Source organism: Salvelinus namaycush, chromosome 25 (genome assembly GCF_016432855.1).
Source record: "Salvelinus namaycush isolate Seneca chromosome 25, SaNama_1.0, whole genome shotgun sequence".
In the NCBI taxonomy this organism is placed as follows: domain Eukaryota; kingdom Metazoa; phylum Chordata; class Actinopteri; order Salmoniformes; family Salmonidae; genus Salvelinus; species Salvelinus namaycush.
Window position 1 is genome coordinate 13,502,959 of NC_052331.1, and position 20,448 is coordinate 13,523,406.

The following is a 20,448-nucleotide window of genomic DNA, read 5'->3' on the forward strand; positions in this document are numbered from 1 at the left end:
ATGAAACAACTTCAAAGCCAAAATCTACAAACCATGTTTTATCTGATAAGCTCACCGATTTCATTCTCAATTATAACATATTGAAATTAACAAAACAAGCATACATTTCTAAGATAACGAGCAGAGCGGAAGCAATTCAAATGTTGTTCATTTTCCAAACCATCTCCAAGGACTGAGAGGGAAAATGTTTTACATTTGAATGACTTGCACATGGACAACCACTCCAGCAACCCTTTGTCAAAAGCAGATAATAGACAGTCAGAATATTACCTGAAACGTGTATTTTAAAGACCAGCTTCTCTGCTCTAGCCTCACAGGTGTAATCTCCAGCATCCTTCTTCTCAATTTTGTCTACTATCAACAGACGACTCCTGCCCTTTGTCTCCGTGGAGACTGTCTCACTGGAAGTCAGCAGCTTGCCATCCTTGTACCATTTCACCTCTGTCTTGGGGTCGGACACTTCACAGCTCAGAGTGGCTTTCTGGGAGAGAGTAACTTTCACCTCCTTCTGTACAGCGTCCTTGTTGGAGAAGACTGCCTGTTGGGCTTCTGTGGGAACAACCATAGAATGGCACAGTAAAATCAGGAACCTTTATTTTAGAGTTGAACACTAAAAACAGGAACAATATTTGCATAGGCAGTCTGGGATTCTGAAGGGCCAATGGTTTTTGTAGATTTGCCTAGGTTATTAAACAAACTGAAATGCAATGATATTATTTGTCCAGTGTGCTCGACAGACATTCCCTTCTCTCTTACCTTTTATCTTGACCTGGAATGTGACTTTGTCCTCGACTGTCTCGCAGGAGTAGTGTCCCTCGTCACTCCTCTTGACATTCTTGACGACCAGTCTCCTCTGTGTCCCTTTGGAGACGATGGTGGTTCTTTGGTCCTCAGTGACCAATGTCTGATCCTTCCTCCACACCACCACCCCGCTTGCAGACGACACCTCACAGTTCAACTCAAGGTCCCCGCTGAGGGCAGGCGCCACCCCCATGGGACCCCTGGGCTTGTTCAGGAACTTGGCTTCATCTGGAAGAGAAACAGGGATGGGATTTGTCATCAAGAACAAAAACTTGAATTGTCCACTTTTTTTATTCATAAAAATGTGGCAGCAATCCATTGAAACCTTAAAGTTATAATTAAATGTTAACAAAGGACCATATGGAATTGAATATGAAAAAAATGTATGCAATGACAGAATTATCTGTGATGATTTATTCGCTTTTTCAAATACTGGATTATTCTATTATAATCAAACAGTTACATTTCATACACCATCATATGATAAGTGGGTGTCTGCCTGTGCGTGGTTGGAAGATGGGGGACGGTACCAGTGACACATTGGACTTTATTACAGGATGACAGAGAGCTCTTTTCCATGCTAGACGGCTCACTACCACCTGGTGTTCGCTGTCACAGCCCAGTCTGTCCCTGTGTGTCACGTGGTGTGAGAGGGGCTTTCTGTAGGCAATGTAGGTTAGAGGTTCCATTTGATACACTGTGTCACTTTAAGACTCGGGGTCTGACTAACCCACTGGATTTAGATTTTTTAAATTTTATTTAAATTAAAAATTAAAAACGGTGTTCAGTGAAAGTATATGCTGTTCCTGCAACTCTAATGAAAGGATATGGGGATCTGAGGTACCAGGTTTCCACTTTCCACCGGGTGCCAACAAGTTATTAATAAGTTGTATACATGTACTCATTGGAGTGGTTTCTTCTTTCTAGCATGACAGATTACTACAGGAGTTGAGGTGAATCTTTTTTCTTGATCTTTCGACTGTTGTACCTTTTAGAGAAAGCTGCAGGGACATTCGGTCTTCATTTAAGACACACTCATAGATTCCCGTGTCCTCTTCGGTGACGTTGTGCACCATCACGATCCTCTTGCGGTCGGTGCTTATGCACTCATACTTCTTGCCCATCTTCAGCTCCCGTCCATTCTTCATCCAGACCACCTACAGAGTTAGAGGAAATGTTCAAATTCGGCTGAACACAACCCACATAAGAGTCAGCGTAACACATTCATTAACACAGTGAATTGAATCAGAACAATTCTAAAGAGTTACATTATTTTGGTATTTATTACACTACCCCTTTTAAGTTTCCTAACCCTAACAGACCAATAAAGCATTACTTTGCGCATTCATTCATTCAGTCATCTGGACTTTTCCCACTACACACCTGAGCATCATAATCGGACACCTCTGTGGTCAGCTGGGCGGAGGACTGGGCGCTGCAGGTCACCACCTCAGTGTGAGCGGACTTACTGGTGAACCGGATAGCTGGAGCTACAAATAGAGGTTTCACCTGTAGCTGTTGTTTGTGTAAAATCTAATGGAACGATGAGGACTGTCTACCAACAGAAAACACCTGAGGGACTGAAGTTAGGAACTGAGGTTCCTAACTGCTTATATAGCATGAATACAAAAGGACTCATAAAGACACTATATATAGAGCATCTATAAAGGCAAGTCTAAGCATCAATCTAATGAAGACATGCACATTCAACCCACAGATCTTATTCTTGGCATTGCTCTCTATTCCAGTGCTTACCCTTCACGTGGAGTATACAAGTGCTCTCGGAGCCACCGCCCACAAATTTGACCACTGCTCCATTCATCTCCATCAAGACAGTTCGGATCGTCAGCGTATGTGTGGTCTTTTGGCGTGTGATGAGGTAGTCAGCCCCACTCCGCAGGAGGCGGCCGTTGATAGACCAGGAGCCAGAGCACACGGCAGACAGCTCCACGGAGAGGGAGGCCTCCTCGCCTGAGATGGCTGTGCTGTTCATCAGGCCTGTCTTCACCTCTGCAGAGGGCTCTGGAAGAAACGGTCAAATAAATCACGTCAATATGCGTCATTCAAAAGCAGCATGCTGGGGTTTTACTGAAGTGATAAACTCTGGAGAGGGCGTGGTTTATAGGATGTATTGTCTCACAGCTAGGGGTTTCGTGTTTATTATTCGTATTGTTAAGCCAGAGACGGAGAGAAATAAATGACACATGGGGGAGTAATAATAATGAGATGTTTCTCTGTCTCACCGAGGTAGAAGGTCCCAGGCACCTCCATGTATTGGCTCTGGCCGTAGTCGTTGACTGCGGAGATGCGGAACTGGTAGCTGGCCTCCTCTGTGATATTCTGGATCGTGATCTCAGTAAAGGGGCTGACCTCCATGCCATTGCACCTCTGCCAGGTCTGGGCACCCACCTTCCTCCTCTCTACCATGTACCCTTTGATGGGTACGGGGCGGTCACTATCTGGGGGGGACCAGTGGAGGGTGATGGACGAGTCGGTCTTGTTACGCACCACCACGTCGATAGGGGGATCTGGAGGGTGCTTTCTGGCAGCTGCGGAGGGAGATGTAGTTCGATTAGGCTTATGTATGTATGACACATCCTGAGATAATTCTAAGTGATATGATGCATCTGCAGATGTACATAACATAAGAGTTAACCTTTGTGATGGGATTATTCAAAAGTGTACTCTAATTTAGGATTCCCTTATTTAGTGTCGTGATAGGAAAAGGGCTTTGAGTCTGTGTTCTAGGTCTATGTCTGTAGCTCACCCGCGACAGAGAATCGTGTGGAGGTCTTGCAGTCTCCAGCCACAAAGGCCACCTCTCCTGAGTCGTCGGCCTGGCAGTGGCTGATGGTTAGCGTGTACTGTCTGAGGGTGCAGGCAATGGATATCCGTGTGTCCGGCTTCAGACGCTCGCCGTTGCGTGTCCAGTAGGCGTCAGAACTGGGGTGCTCCAGCTCAACGCAGAAGATCACTGTATCACTCCCCGACACTACAGTCCTCCTGGGAAGCTTCTTAGTGATGTTCCCTGGAAGTGGCAAGCACAGGGGTCACCAAAGGGCAGGTGTAGTGTGGTCTACAACGCTGCAGCACTAACACTGTGTAAACTGAATACCAAGGTTATTGTCCCCTGGAGAGGTCATAAATGAAATTGGATACCCCTTTGCACCGTTAAATGTTTTGACAGTATTTTCACAGTATCGTTTGACAGTAATATGCAGTAATGCCTATTCCTTGACGAGACTGCACAACATGGCGTTGTAAACTAAAGCAGTGTTAACTTCTGTCTTACATGTTTCCCATCAAAGTATATGTAGGAAGGATCTCAAGGTTGATGATGTTGCCTTATCTGTTAATGGATGCATCAGAAGGTTGTCAGAAGACTAGAGAGACAAGAAAATGGCTCTCGTACCCAGCACAGTGAGCTCGGCTACGGTGCGGCTCCCCTCCTTCATCTCGCAGATGTAGACGGCATCATCATTAGTGGTGACATTGCGGATGGTGAGGCGACGCATGGTCCCCTCCTCCTCCATGCAGTACTTGGAGCTGTCCTCCAGACGTGTCTCCTCCATGAACCAGCTGGCCTGGCTAGCCGAAACGGGCACCTCACACAGCAGCATGGCCGTCATCTTCTCCTGGACCTCCACATCCTGCAGCTTCCTCCTGAACGGCACCTTGGGCTCTGAGGATCATGGGAAGAGCGCAGAATAATACTCAAAAGGTGAGGAAAATTATGCATATTGGTAGATACTGTTGGGGTAGGTTCCTTGTTCGTTGTCAATCATTTGCTTATGGGTGAAATCAGCAATCAGACAATATCTTTAAGTAATTCAATCATTAATTTATGAATGTAATTGCAGACAGAAGTTGACAACGGGAACATAGCACGCATGTTTCCGAGTAAGTTCTGCAAAATAGGAAAGGGTCCAAGTTGCTTTAATATGCTTGCAGTCAACCCCTAGTGATGTAACTGCCTACGTCAACACCTTCTACTCATGAGACCAAGCCCATGCATCAGGAGAGACATTAGTTTGAGTGTTTTCTAAGGGCTCAGCAGTAATTTTCCACTCCCCAAGTTGCTTTATAGTGGCATGTCTGACTAGTCTCTTATCTCTTTTACTCCCCTGCAGGGTTCTGTGTCTATGAATCTCTTTTAGCCTTGAGGCGCTTTCTCACAGACACCCTGTTTTTACTGCAATAACTCACACATCTCTCAGACTGTTTCTTATAAGAGTCAGAGACTAGAAAAGAACTGTGGAACAATATTAAACCTTATAATGCATATATATATTGCTAATCTGTAGTCCAGGACCCTATAAATGTAGTGGGGGAGGGGTCTTATAGCCCTTCCCCTTCTATTAATACAACATAAGCATAATCAATTATTATAATACATCAATCATTTGGTGCAGCCCCTATCATGACCCCAAGGTGAACCCCATCAATACATAAGTCAATTGCTCAAAAAGTCAATCTCTTTTTGTTTTTGCCTATTCAATGAAGGTGTCTTTCTTTGAATACACTGTACCATAGAATGCCTTGGGCTCTGACACAGGAAGATTACAGAAACGTTTTCAAAAGGTGAGTGACTCCAGTAATTAAATTAGCTAATGTATCTACAGTATCTCTGAACACTCCATGCACCCCATAAAACAAGTATGTGTACAGTAGTAGAGCTTCAATCACTTATGTATTTCATCTGTAATCCATTAACAACCCAATAATCTCAAACCAACCCACCTCAGGAAAGAAGTGTAAAAACGTGATACACACATGATTTATGCTGTCTATGGGCTCCAATAAATGACTCAGGGTATAAAAAACATGTACAATCCTTAGAGAGCAAATTACAGAAACAAAAGGAATCATCTCCATTTAGGCTTAATAACACTGGTGTAAAGTACTTAACTTCTTTGGGACAGGGGGGCAGCATTGAATAGCTTGGATAAAAATGCGCCCAGAGTAAACTGCCTGCTACTCTGTCCTAAAAGCTAGAATATGCATATTATTAGTAGATTTGGATGGAAAACACTCTGAAGTTTCTAAAACTGTTTGAATGATTTCTGTGAGTATAACAGAACTCATATGGCAGGAAAAACCTGAGAAAAAATTCAACCCGGAAGTGGGAAATCTGAGGTTGGTCGTTTTTCAACTCATTCCCTATTGAAGATACAGTGGGATATTGGTCATGTTGCACTTCCTAAGGCTTCCACTAGATGTCAACAGTCTTCAGAACTTTGTTTGATGCTTCTACTGTGAAGTGGGGCCGAATGAGAGGGGATTGAGTAAGGTCTGCCATGAGCTGAACATGCGTTAGTGATTAATATTATCTCTATTTATGCTTTTTGTGACTCCTCTCTTTGGCTGGAAAAATGGCTGTGTTTTTCTGTGGCTATTTATGCTAACATAATCGTTTTCATGCTAACATAATCATTTGGTGTGCTTTCGTCGTAAATCCTTTTTGAAATCTGACACATTGGCTGGATTCACAACAAGTGTAGCTTTAATTTGGTGTATTGCATGTGTGATTTTTTTGGCGCTCTGCATTTTCACTGGATGTTGGCCATGCGGGACGCTAGCGTCCCACATATCCCAGAGAGGTTTTAAGTTAGTACTACTTAAGTCGTTTTTTAGGGTATCTGTACTTTACTTTACAATTTATATTTTTGCCAACTTTTACTTTTACTTCACTACATTCCTAAATAAAAGAATGTACTTTTTACTCCATACATTTTCCCTGACACCCAAAAGTACTCGTTACATTTTGACAGGAAAATGGTCCAATTCACACACTTATCAAGAAAACATCCCTGATCATTCCTACTACCTCTGATCTGGTGGACTCACAAAACACAATTGTTTTGTTTGTAAATTAGTGTTGGAGTGTGCCCCTGGCTATCCGTTAAAAAAATAAAATAATAATTGTGGTTTGCTTAATATAAGGAATTTGAAATGGTTTATACTTTTACTTTTGATACTTAAGTGCATTTTAGCAATTCCATTTACTTTTGATACTTAAGTAAATTTAAAACCAAAAACTTTTAGACTTTTACTCAAGTAGTATTTTACTGGGTGACTTTCACTTTTACTTGAGTCATTTTCTATAATGGTATCTTGAGTGGGTTGAGTCACTGACGTGATTTTCCTGTCCGGGTTGACGCCCCCCCCCCTTGGGTTGTGCCATGGCGGAGATCTTTGTGGGCTATACTCGGCCTTGTCTCAGGCTAGTAAGTTGGTGGTTGAAGATATCCCTCTAGTGGTGTGGGGGATGTGCTTTGGCAAAGTGAGTTATATCCTGCCTGTTTGGCCCTGTCCGGGGGTATCGTCGCCTCCAGTATTTATGCTGCAGTAGTTTATGTGTCGGGGGGCTAGGGTCAGTCTGTTATATCTGGAGTATTTCTCCTGTCTTATCCGGTGTCTTGTGTGAATTTAAGTATGCTCTCTCTAATTCTCTCTTTCTCTCTTTCTTTCTTTCTTTCTCTCTCTCGGAGGACCTGAGCCCTAGGACCATGCCTCAGGACTACCTGGCCTGATGACTCCTTGCTGTCCCCAGTCCACCTGGCCGTGCTGCTGCTCCAGTTTCAACTGTTCTGCCTGCGGCTATGGAACCCTGACCTGTTCACCGGACGTGCTACCTGTCCCAGACCTGCTGTTTTCAACTCTCTAGAGACAGCAGGAGCGGGAGAGATACTCTGAATGATCAGCTATGAAAAGCCAACTGACATTTACTCCTGAGGTGCTGACCTGTTGCACCCTCGACAACCACTGTGGTTATTATTATTTGACCCTGCTGGTCATCTATGAACATTTGAACATCTTGGCCATGTTCTGTTATAATCTCCACCCGGCACAGCCAGAAGAGGACTGTCCACCCCTCATAACCAGGTTCCTCTCTAGGTTTCTTCCTAGGTTCTGGCCTTTCTAGTGAGTTTTTCCTAGCCACTGTGCTTCTACACCTGCATTGCTTGCTGTTTGGGGTTTTAGGCTGGGTTTCTGTACAGCACTTTGAGATATCAGCTTATGTAAGAAGGGCTTCATAAATAAATTTGATTTGATTTGATATCTTTACTTTTACTCAAGTATGACAATTGAGTACTTTTTCCACCACTGTTTAATAATGCTTTAGTTCTCTACGATGTAACTGTCTGTTTACTTTATTATGGAATGAGTTTACAAGGCAATTTACAATGGGTTCAAAATAGTGCCTTATGCTTTTGGGAAAATCATATTCACTTACATTTTGGGTAATTCTTTATGTGCTGCTCTCATCTTTCCACATATCGTATCATCTAAATGTGTGTGTTTTGAATGTTTGGCTGGGACTTTGACTACTGAGTAGGTTTCTATTATGACCTTTTCCAAAGTTGCTTCTTGCGTCCCAGGGGGGTTATCAAATTATCTGGTATTAATAGGAACACTGGTGCATACAGGGCAGAGGGATACAGCCCTTCTCCTTTGCAAATCCCCCGACAAAATCTTATAAAACAACAACACAACAACAAGGCAGGCATGTCGAGTATCCATTATCTGGCGTCAATTATAACCAGACACAACCAAATGCCTGCCATGGGCTCTGCACTCGCTGTCAAATTGAGACAGAGATTAACAACCGCCATTGATAATTCATGCTCCAGGCTTCTAGCCAATCAGGGGTGGCTCATGGAAAGTCACCCTAGCTCTGGCGCCTGGAGGTTACAGCGGGCTAATAGCCACTGTGAAATACTCATCACCGGCAGAAAATAGATGAAACACAACACTCCTCCTTCATATCGCTGCCAGCATTCCACCACTTAGTTGCGCAGTTTAAGTATACAGTATGTTGGAGAAAAGTAAAACTGTGCTCAGGTGAACGTTTTAGCTTACTTTGGTTAATTCTGGTAGTGTAGACCAGGGGAGAACGACTGCCCCCGCACATCAAGTCATGAAATTCAAGGCTGACAGCGGTACTGCAAGCATTGTTTGCACAAAACAAGATTCCCCATTATAGTGAATGGGGAAATGGCAATCTTTGTTGTCAATCTAACTCAATGAAAAGGGGCAGAACTGAGCTAGCCTGCAACGCCACTACCTGGACTAGCTCAAACTGCGCATGTTATGTCTCCATGAGACGCCATCTTAAATGCACTATTGAGTCTTCACATAGGAATGAATGGTGTCACGTGATCGATGGTTTTGTCCATTCATATATACAGTCATTGGTGTAGACAGACTTGTTGAGATTCATTTCAGAAAGAGCATGACTGAATAACATTATACACTATCTCAAGGGAAACACTCAGTTAACCTCAGATTCCTTTAGCTATCATGTTTATACACTCTTTGAAACCAATGTTTTGAAGTACACAAGCCCAATACAGGGGGACCTTGACATCACAAGAATGACAAACTGTTATGCAGGCTTGCATTGCAGACAGTTATATTTAAATATATATATATATTTATAATATATATACTAGTCCAGTATCAGCAATTCATATAGAGCCATGAGAGTTAATCAAAGGTCATCTCCCTACATGACAAGCATTGTCATGTCCCTCCATGTGTCATGAATAATTTTATGGAAAAACTACCCTCACTTTTTCCTCAGCAGCCTATTGATGAACTAGACTTGGGAGTATGGCAATGCGAGATATGTAAAAACTAATGCTCAACATTTTATTTTAGAATGGAGAAATTGAAATTATCAAACATAGAGTAAATTCACTATTTTACATAATTTACAGTATATTGAAATACTGTACCAACATAACAGCATATTCAGTGGCGTAGCGCATTTTAGTGGGGCCCCCGCAAGGTCCCCCCATTGCAAAAAAATAAAACAAAAACATTGTACTTTTTTTTGCAATGGGGTATAGACCCCCAAAAATCTGTTTAATAGCTAATTTCGTGCTATTTTACACATTTTGCCATTAGGCTGAGAGAAAAATCTGAAGTTTTAAAGCTAATTTCCCGTCATTCCAAAAAATGAAATCATGATTTATGACGTGTTCATATGCTATCTGGGGAGGCCCGACCTCCGGGGGAACCCCAACCACGAGGGCTGCGGGGGCGTGTGCTACACCAGTGAGCATACTGTATATCAAGCTTGTCAAAAGGTTTCAAAAAAGCTCTTCTTACCTTTAACAATCACCAGCACAGCGCTGTAGGTTTGTCCAGCCATATTGGAGGCATTACAGGTGTACAGGCCATTGTCGCTCTGCTTACAGTACAGGATCTTGAGGATGAAATTCTCGGCCTGGTCCTCATACATGATGTGCCTTCGTCCCTCGCCGATGTTCCCCCCATCCTTCCTCCAGATGATATGAGGCTTGGGGTGACCCGTCACGAAGCAGCTGAGCTTGGCATGCTTGCCCTCAGTCACCGTGCAGGTGCGGGTAAAGACGCTTTTGGGTAGCTGCCTGACCAGTGCTGCACTGCCGTGGGCCAGACCCAGACCGCTCAGCCCGTCTGTGACCGTAGTGGTGGCCGTGGAAGAGGTGGTGGTGGAGTTGTGAGAGGAGCTGTGGGTCTCTGCTGTGCGGTAGATGGAGATCCCTTCTTTACGCTTCTGCATGTGGGAGAGGAGGGAGGTGCTCTTGTCCTGGCCCAGGTGACGGGAGTCCTGGGTGTCTATGACCAAGGTGGCGGCAGAGTTCGAGCGGCCCACCGAGTTCTGGGCGCGGCAGGTATACGTGCCGCTGTCTAGGCTGCGCACGCTCTGGATCCTCAGGGAGCTGCTGTCGCCGTCCGAGGACACCTTGATGCGGTTCGTCTCGGCTAGGTAACGCCCGTCCTTATCCCAGTCAAATTTAGACTCTGGGTAAGCAGCAACCCGGCAGTGGAAGACCACATCGCCCCCCAGGCCAACGCGTACAGAGGTAGGCTTGACCATGAAGACGGGGGCCCTCTCCACCATCTCCTGTGGAAGGCCTACATGAAGGGTTACACATGCGTATGCCTCCCCGACGTTGTTTTTGGCCCGGCACATGTACTGGCCGCTGTCTTCCAGGGTTAGATCGTAGATGGTGAGGCGGTAGACATTACCATCACCCACCGTCTTGAAGCGGCCCCCAGAGGTCAGACGTAGCTTCTCCTTTTCCCAGGTAATCAATAGGGTGGGGTTGCCCACGATGGTGCAGCTTAGAGTGGCATCCTTGCCCACGCACACTGCAAACGCTTTGGGCCGCGTGAGGAATCTGGGGGCCCCTCCAAACAGGTTCTGGTCCATTACTGGTTCCTAGATTACCAAGGAAATAATGCCATTTAGAATAGAAACACACAATTGAAAGGAATCAATACATGAGTATAGAATATAGAAGTATAGAATAATATATCCAGTAAGTGAGGGTAATATAGATACACTTATAGAAGAATACTAAGATATATCAAGATCATGAGGCAAAAAAAGCAAGATGTCCTTCTATTGTTGTTGTCAATAATTTAAATCACTTGCCTCTTGAACTACAATGTCACACATGTATGACACTACACGACCTCTAGTGTCTCATCCTTCTCATGTCTGACACTAATGCCTAACATGATCATGTAATAACACTACACCAGGAAGTAATGACTTGAAGGTTTGGAAAACCTTGTTCTCACGTAGAGGCATGTGTTTGAGTGGGCCACTATGGAGTGAATTGTTTGCTGCAAATTGAGATAGTTTTCATAGGAAATTGGAAGAATGTGTTAACATGTGTCACACATGGCTCAGATATTTTTAGTGAAGTCTGTCTGCCATGGAAGTCAACAAAATGTAAGATATGCATTGTTGACTGATTACTACGGTTCAAAAAGGACATACTAATAAAAAAATCATTATCTCGTTATGTTGAGATCCCAACTTATTAATCTCAAGATCACGACATAACAAAAGTTGTTTTTTCTAGATCACAAGATAATTTTCTCACGATCACGGCATAACAAATGTTGTTTTGTTGAGATCACGAGATAAACTCCTTAAATAGGAGTGGACGCATTGATGATAGATGGACTGTATGGCTGGGGGGTGGCAAAGCCCACAGTGGATCAGCGCATATGTTTTTATTGATTGCTACACTAAAGGATGGTGCATTTCATGCTAACATCATGCTTTCATTTGTGTTTGGAGCTCATTATCAGTTTATAAGTTAGAATGTTAGCAAACTGAATGTCCCTGACCTTGAGCTAAGTAAGAGCTCTTGGGGCATCTAATCCCTCTGAAATGCATTCCAGATGACTACCTCATGAAGCTGGTTGAGAGGTTGCCAAGATTGTGCAAAACTGTCATCTAGGCAAAAGGTGGCTAGTTTGAATAATCTCATATATAAAATATGCTTTGATTTGTTTAACACTTTTTTGGTTACTACATGATTCCGTATGTGTTATTTCATAGTTTTGATGTCTTCACTATTATTCTACAATGTAGAAAATAGTAAACATATTTTTTTTTTTTGAATTAGTAGGTATGTCCAAACTTTGACTGGTACTGTATATATATTATATATATTTTTTTAGCTAAACACATGTGGCTCAAAACAGGTGGGGCTCTGCCATATCAGTTATGCAAGCTAACAACCAGCATAGATAACAGACTAGCTTGCTAGCTTTCTTCCTAGCTAACGAGACTACCTAGCTAACTAGCTAGCTCACAAGACTAGCCAAGTTAGCTGCTTTGTTCCTTGCATGCGATTGGCTGTGGTCTTGGGTGCAGCACACAGCCTGGGAGACAGGGCTGCTGGTCAGGCATCGTTCAGGGCTTAAATGGGGTCAACACAGCGACAGGGCTCCTTGATGAAGTGGTTATCATGCATCTGAACAAATTAATGGATTATGTGTGGTACTTTGATTATCTCTTGATCTCCACAAAACAACTTTTGTTAAGTTGTGATCATGAGACAATTATTTTGTGATCTCGATAAAACAACTTTTGTTATGTAGTGATCATGAGTTAAATAAGTTGTTATCTAAATATAACGTTGGAACTATTTGTTTTTATTAATATGTCCTCTCTAGACTTCTGTAGATAACAATAGTATCTCAGTAGTTAAAACATTTATAGAGCAAATCCCTCAGCCTAGTAGAGAGTTGTTTTACAGGTCTTTACTTTATCTGTTTACAATTACATAACCACTACACAATGCCGACTTAAAATTCAACGACAAAATACACAAAGCATGCTGTAAATTTGGTGACTTTTAAGAACACATTGCACATAATGTTTCTAGGTTACATCAAATTGTGACAATCAATGTAACAATCTGCATTTTTATCATTTTGTAAAGCACATTTGCCAACCCTGGACAGAGAAACAACTAAAACACTGTGATACAGAGTAACAACATCACATATTTAAAAAAAATTGTGCCTGTTATTTTGTCATTAATACGTGTCACATATTAGTTTGCAAAAAATCATAAAGTTAATAAAGCTGCATAGAAACATGGTTCTTTTTTGCTTTCTTGAGTAAGGCAGCTGCAAAATGTAGGTGTTTCAGCCTAGCTTAGTGCTTTCTGTGGTGGTGGGGAAGCCAGCGAAAAATACGGAGCGTAGGGGTTTGGTAACGTTCCCATATTCGCGCCGTGATTGGCTCAGTGTCCTGTCACTCATGGGAACACTACGTCACCGCAAAATCTACGAGGAGAACTCGAAGTTCAAGCCCTTTGGGTGCTGCCATAGATTTACATTAGAAGTGCCTATCCAAGAAGGCTCAAAGTCATTGGCCACAAAATAAAATGAAGTTAAATCACATTATATCTACCGTAGCTTTGATTAGACTGATCCTGTCAACATCATACTTTCAAAATCTTAGCTAGCAATCTAGAAAGCAGTCATCATCATGAATCAAGTTGACAATCTACTGGCAAATCCTGTCAATCCTTTTCACATGAAGAGAAATGATAGATAAAACTAATTGGTGCTCATTGGCCATTGGACATAAACAAGTTAGAAATCACAAATTCATCAATGAGTGGTTTGGAAGGAATCAGTGGCTAACTGCGAGCTTTGCAAAGCAATCACTAGCCTTCTATTCAGGGGAGAGGGTGTGTGGTCCAAGTCTGGGTTTAAGGGTCTCTTTTCCAAGCTTAAAAGGATGAATATTCACACACATGGGCCAGAAAAGGTTGAATATATTGGCCATGATGTCAATCCAGCATGAATTTTGCCGCATTCAAAACAACTGGAAACTCGGAACTGGGAAATCTCAGACTTCAGTGAGTTCAAGATAACTGGGAACCCGGGGAAAAAACGAGCTCCGGCTGGGAAAATATGTTTTGAATGGTCATCTAACTTGGAATTCCATGTTGGGAACTCAAGCCTCTTTCTAGAGCTCAGACCTGAAGATCACTGACGTCATGATTCAACCTTGTTTTTTTTCAGAGTTCCCAGTTGTCTCGAAAGCACCATAAATCCAGAGAATGCCAGACTTTGATAGCAAAGTTTGATGACAAAATTTGTCCACAAGGACAGCCGCACCACCTTCCTGTTCAAGTAGGCACAGCACAACAAGGTGAGTCCAAAAATGTATTGTATGCTGCTGCATAAATGATGTAATATGCCAGGGAGATATGTATACTGTAGCTAATTAAGGAATTCTAAGTCTATGTTGTGTAGTAAGCTGTTGGTAGCCCATGTGCTTCACCCTAATAATTTGGTCCCTTTCTCCCTCATAATTTAGCCTACTGTTCTGACTTGGTGGTGCACATGTAGCCTATAGCCTGTTTTAGATAAATGTAATTATCAAATATTGTAAGAGATTTTATTGTCTGCTTATATGCCCCCTTAATTTATCCTACGGTTCTGACTTGGCTTACAGGGAGAATACTGTAAGAATGGCCCATGTTCTGAATTCTGTCACTGCACATTTCAAAAGTGCTGAACAAATAGTTGTATTGACTACGTCCATCCTAGCTTGCTCATTAATGTCTTAATCAAAATTATGGATTGCCTCTTATGCGCTTGTCATTCCCTTATGCCATAGTTTGTACATCTCAATTCTCAGTGGAAATCACATTTGTTTAAGCAAGTCAGCCATATCAGCTATGTTATTTTAAAAGGTAGTAAATGAGGCTGAATGAACTGTGTCGCTGCCAGACAAGGCTCCGCTGATAGCCAGGTGTAGTGGTGGTAAGGACTCACTCTATGGTGCTGAAAAGAAAGCTTTGCTGTTGAGACAGCTTTATGTAGGCCATAACAGTTTTTGGGCACTGTTTCTCACCATTATAGTGCAATTAATGTATTGTTTAGTGTTGAGTTGAGTTGTGTTGTGTAGTGGCTTTGCTGGCATGCATCCCCCCCCCAAAAAATGTTAGTTTTCCCCACCAAGATGTACATGCTAAAATCCCCACAGCATTCTTTCCAAATATACTTGTTGTTGTTGTTGGAAGTAGGCTCCACTGCATATTTCATAGCTAGGTTTTTTTGTCTACGAGTTACACATATAGACTAGCCTACTGAAGTGAAATATTTTGATTATTTGGTGTCATACTGTTCTTCGATTCTGATACTGGAAACCCATAGGGTTTACAAGTCCAGCACTAACATACCTGATTAAACTTGATAAGTAGCCTAATCATCAAATCATTGAAAAAAGTTTATACCGCTTGAGTCCCCAGGACCAGACTTGAGGAACACGACTGCAGTGTGACGTAGGCCATCAACCAGACCCCTATCACTATCAAGGTCAAATAACACCTACAGTACACACTTCCATAAAAAGGTGCATCTAAAGGGGAGCAGTTGGATTCCCACTGGGCACAAACTGGTTGAATAACATTTTTTCAACGTAATTTGTCAACAACAAAAAAGTAATCATCGTAAGCTGTTGTTTTGAGGGTGAAATTTCAAGCACATGATTATGTTATCATGGTAACCAAATTTCAACATAAATGACTTTTCTATCCACAGTTTTCATACGAGTAAAGTCATACTGTATAAAAAGAAATCACGACAGCTGTGATGGAAACAGGACTTTTCGGTACAATTGTACAAATGCTGGCAGATCATTTGTTCGTTGGACATGGTGGGATCTTTTTGTGCCTGTAAAATGTATTTTGTGAGAAATGGCGGTGGAAATGCCTTTATGCGCAAATATTGATATAATAACCATCATACTGAAGTAAACTTAGTCACGTGATAATATGGTGTGTGATCCTCCCACTACGACTCTGGAAACCATTACGTTTATTACGCTACAGAAGACATACATGATGAACTTCACAGGGTGGTGAAAGTGTACGGTGATGAGCTTGATGCTCCTTTCCAATAAATATTGAGGATCTTATTCTGGTGACATGATCGATGCTTGGCTGCCATTTGACAGATAAAAATATTCTCTCTTTTATCTATCATAATCTCATCATGTAGACTAGCCAACCTGAACAGCAACCTGCACTGCATCTGAGAGCTGTTGGCTGGAGCGTACATGCCAAGACCAGAGTAGGCACATTTGCTATTTAACACAACCGTTTTTGCGCCAAAACTATCGGTAGATTTAAAACATGATGGAAATGAACTTAAAATGTTTAATCGGTACATGAAAACTCAAAAGTCATTAAGCACGGACTTTTATCTGCAAGAAGTCAGTTTGGTGGAAACACCACTGGTGGGAAAATGTACATATTGTCTTTATATGGATCTTTGAATATTCACATGAACATATGTTGAATTTGTACCTTAAAAACAACATCAGCTCTTCAACATTATATCCACTATCAGAATAAAAAACTATAGGTTGAGCAGCACCTACTACTGGAGAATATATCTATATAGAGCTACCCTTTGGTCTACCATTCAGGGTTTTATTTTTTATTTTATGTTGTAATTTTCCCCCCTTTTCCAACCCAAATTCGTGATATCCAAATGTGATCTTGTCTCATCGCTGCAACTCCCCAACGGGCTCAGGAGAGGTCATGCGTCCTTCGAAACATGACCCGCCAAGCCTCGCTTCTTAACACCCGCACACTTAACCTGGAAGCCAGCCATACCAATTTATCGGACGAAAACTGTTCAACTGACGACCGAAGTCAGCCTCCAGGCACCCGGCCAGCCACAAGGAGTAGCTAGAGCGCAATGAGCCAAGTAAAGCCCCCCCTCCCCGGCCAAACCCTCCCCTAAACCGGACGATGCTGGGCCAATTGTATCACCGTATGGGACTCCCGGTTACGGCTGGTCGTGACACAGCCTGGGATAGAACCCCAGACTGTAGTGACACCGCAACAGTGCCTTAGACCGCTACGCCACTCGAGAGACCATCCAGGGTTTTAACCAAACCCAGCCCTGCTTACCTATGATGTTTTCACTGAGTATTACCAATGTGCGACTATGAGAATGACAAAGAACCTAATGGTCACTCTGACAGAGTGAGTTCCTTGAGTTCCTCTGTGGAGATGGGAGAACCTTCCAGAAGGACAACCATCTCTGCAGCACTCCACCAATCAGGCCTTTATGGTAGAGTGGCCAGACAGAACCACTCCCCAGTAAAAGGCCCATGACAGCCCACTTGGAGTAAGAGGCACCTAAAGAATCTCAGACCATGAGAAACAAGATTCTCTGGTCTGATGAAACCAAGATTGAACTCTTTGGCCTGAATGCCAAGGATCACGTCTGGAGGAAACCTGGCACCATACCTACTGTGAAGCATGGTGGTGGCAGCATCATGCTGTGTGGATGTTTTTCAGCAGCAGGGACTTGGAGACTAGTCAGGATCAAGGCAAAGATGAACGGAGCAAAGTACAGAAAGATCCTTGATGAAATCCTGCTCCAGAGCCCTCAGGACCTCAGACTGGGCCGAAGGTTCACCTTCCAACAGGACAACGACCCTAAGTGTGGCCGATGTGAAATGGCTAGCTAGTTAGCGGTGGTGCGCGCTAATAGTGTTTCAATCGGTGACGTCACTCGCTCTGAGACCTAGAAGTAGTTGTTCCCCTTGCTCTGCAAGGGCCGTGGCTTTTGTGGCGTGATGGGTAACGATGCTTCGTGAGTGACTGTGGTTGATGTGTGCAGAGGGTCCCTGGTTGGAGCCCAGGTTGGGGCGAGGAGAGGGACGGAAGCTATACTGTTACATAAGCACACAGCCAAGACAATGCAGGAGTGGCTTAGGGACAAGTCTCTGAATGTCCTTGAGTGGCCCAGCCAGAGTCCGGACTTGAACCCGATCTACCATCTCTGGAGAGACCAGAAAATAGCTGTGCAGCAACGCTCCCCATCCAACCTGACGGAGCTTGAGAGGATCTGCAGAGAAGAATGGGAGAAACTCCCCAAATACAGGTGTGCCAAGCTTGTAGTGTCATACCCAAGAAGTGTTGAGGCTGTAATCGCTGCCAAAGGTGCTTCAACACAGTAAAAGTGTCTGAATACTTATGTAAATGTGATATTTCAGTTTTTAAGTTAGCAATAATCTAGAAACCTGTTTTTGTTTTGTCATGATGGGGTATTGTGTGTCGATTGATGAGGAAAAATAACAATTTAATCAATTTTAGTATAAGGCTGTGTGGATATACGCACATCCACACACACACACACACACACACACACACACACACACACACACACACACACACACACACACACACACACACACACACACACACACACACACATAGACACAGAAACACTGTTATATACACACATCACAATTGCTGTTACCAGACTCATATGTACTATTGCACAATTTAAACACTTGCAAATCCCCCTTTTCTCTGATACAAGTCATGTGTAAATATTGGACTATAAATTGTACCTTCCTGTATTATACTAAAATGTTTATTCTATTCTACTGAACCATTTACTTTATGTTCCTATTCTTATCTTTTAATATTTCTTATTGTTGTTGCATTGTCGAGAAGGAACCTGCAAGTAAGGATTTAGTTGGATGGTGTATACCACGTGTATCCTGTACATAGTACCATCAAAATGTGAAACTTGAAACAATATCACTTTTGAAATACAATAAATAACTTATAATACATATCCTATTAACTATTAAAGTTAACAAATGATATATTGGATTCACATCTCCAACTCAAAGGAAAATACAAGTTAAAGAATGGGATTAAGCCATTGGCTCAAATGAAACTTTCCAAGCACTAGATACATCTCCTTTAAACGTTGATATTTGGTTGCATTGTCAACCAAACACAATTCAATATTACTTTTGTAATCCGATAAATACCCTAAAGTTAAGGCCATTTTACAAACTAATGTAACAGTCAACTTTACAATGAATAACACATCCATGGCCACATTTTGAGGTTACTGTTAACTATACATTTATTCTAATGTAATCATATAAAGCGTGCATGTTCAAGATAACATGCATAGGTCACAATTCCTGTAATAATCTGCGCAGAATCTCGAACTTCATTGATTACTAGCATTATGTACTTTTAATGTAGGCTAATCTCAATTGCAATCCAGGTAATTTGGTTCTGCTATTAGATGAACCACAGTGATAACACATTCATCTGTTATGTAAAAAAATAACATATCTGACATTGAATTCCCATTTTAACTCTGCTTTTAAATGATTGAAAGCGCAGTGATAGACATTTGGGTGACAACTAAACCAAAAATCAGACATTGTTTTCCATTGAAATTTGGTTGTGCTTTAAGAAGGTTGAAAGCAGAGTGATAACACATGGAAATTCAACAAACGTTTGGCTGTCTTTTTGAGTGGGTGAATATAGGTTGTTGATTGATCAACATCTTAAACAAATATTAGTCAATTATCCACGTTGAAATGACGAAGGTAAACTGACATCAACGCACCGCCAGATTGGGACAAATTATGTTTTAACACGGTTAAATAGAACAGATATGTGTCTTTGAAAGGGTGACATTTGCCATCTTTGTCACCTCACTCCCCTGAGCTGCCTGTACCCAAAATAACCTCAGCTGTCGGGCCGCGTGTCTCTGTCCATTGCCATTTGTAGAAGCGAAGAGGGATCAACTGTTTTGATAGGGGGGCACCACAACTGAAGGAAACGCTTCTTTATTCTATATTGTTTAATAAACTTGCCAATACCATTAGCCTATGCAAATGGATCATACATGTTTTATGTAGTTGGTTTTGTGTAGGCTAGATAGTCGGCAAAAACGTTTTACGGACGGTATTCTCGGACCAACAAAGTGCTCATTATAATTAAATAAATAAGTTATGAAAACATACTTTTTGGCGAAGGTAAAACTGCCACCACAAACATAAAGCACATTAATAAACACGACTCCTCTAAAATGAGTACACTCGATTCCCATTCAAAAATATATGACTCATGCCTTATTAAATTATATGTTGATCAGTGATTGCAAATTGAATGTCCTTTTAGGTTATTTAAACTGGGAACTGGGTTAGTTCAACTTCAGCAATGATTTGCTCACCTTGAGTCTTCAGCCACTCTGATAAAACAAGCGCTGAAACATGTGAACTAAAACTTCAACAAGGTTTTACAGTCCGTAAAATAATCCAATCTTTGCCGTTGAGATCCAATAAATGTATGCCCGGTGCGTATCAATGTCCCTACAATGATGATTGTGTATCCAGGAAAGTGTAACATCCCCCAGTCTCCTGCGGTGGGTGGTTGACTACGCTTTCTTTTTTCTAATGTGGTACCTCATGATGCCAAATAGCTAACATTCCTATTTTGGTGCAGCCTCCATTCCAAAATAGACTTGTCATTTAAATGTAGAGAT

At 42.2% G+C, this 20,448-nt stretch overlaps 1 protein-coding gene across 1 annotated transcript in view; it reads right to left on the reverse strand.

Moving 5' to 3' along the window:
* Window positions 1–11,008, reverse strand: part of LOC120020655 (obscurin-like) — an 84,650-nt gene extending 73,642 nt beyond the window's left edge. The window contains exons 1-11 of the mRNA XM_038964359.1: window positions 10,334–11,008; window positions 10,231–10,250; window positions 9,919–10,199; window positions 4,214–4,483; window positions 3,569–3,829; window positions 3,045–3,350; window positions 2,557–2,823; window positions 2,185–2,291; window positions 1,790–1,958; window positions 757–1,029; window positions 271–549 (exon numbers count right to left, since the gene is read on the reverse strand). Coding sequence (XP_038820287.1) covers window positions 271–549; window positions 757–1,029; window positions 1,790–1,958; window positions 2,185–2,291; window positions 2,557–2,823; window positions 3,045–3,350; window positions 3,569–3,829; window positions 4,214–4,483; window positions 9,919–10,199; window positions 10,231–10,250; window positions 10,334–11,008 — 2,908 coding nt within the window. The remainder of the gene's footprint in view (window positions 1–270; window positions 550–756; window positions 1,030–1,789; window positions 1,959–2,184; window positions 2,292–2,556; window positions 2,824–3,044; window positions 3,351–3,568; window positions 3,830–4,213; window positions 4,484–9,918; window positions 10,200–10,230; window positions 10,251–10,333) is intronic.
* Window positions 11,009–20,448: the final 9,440 nt, after the last annotated feature.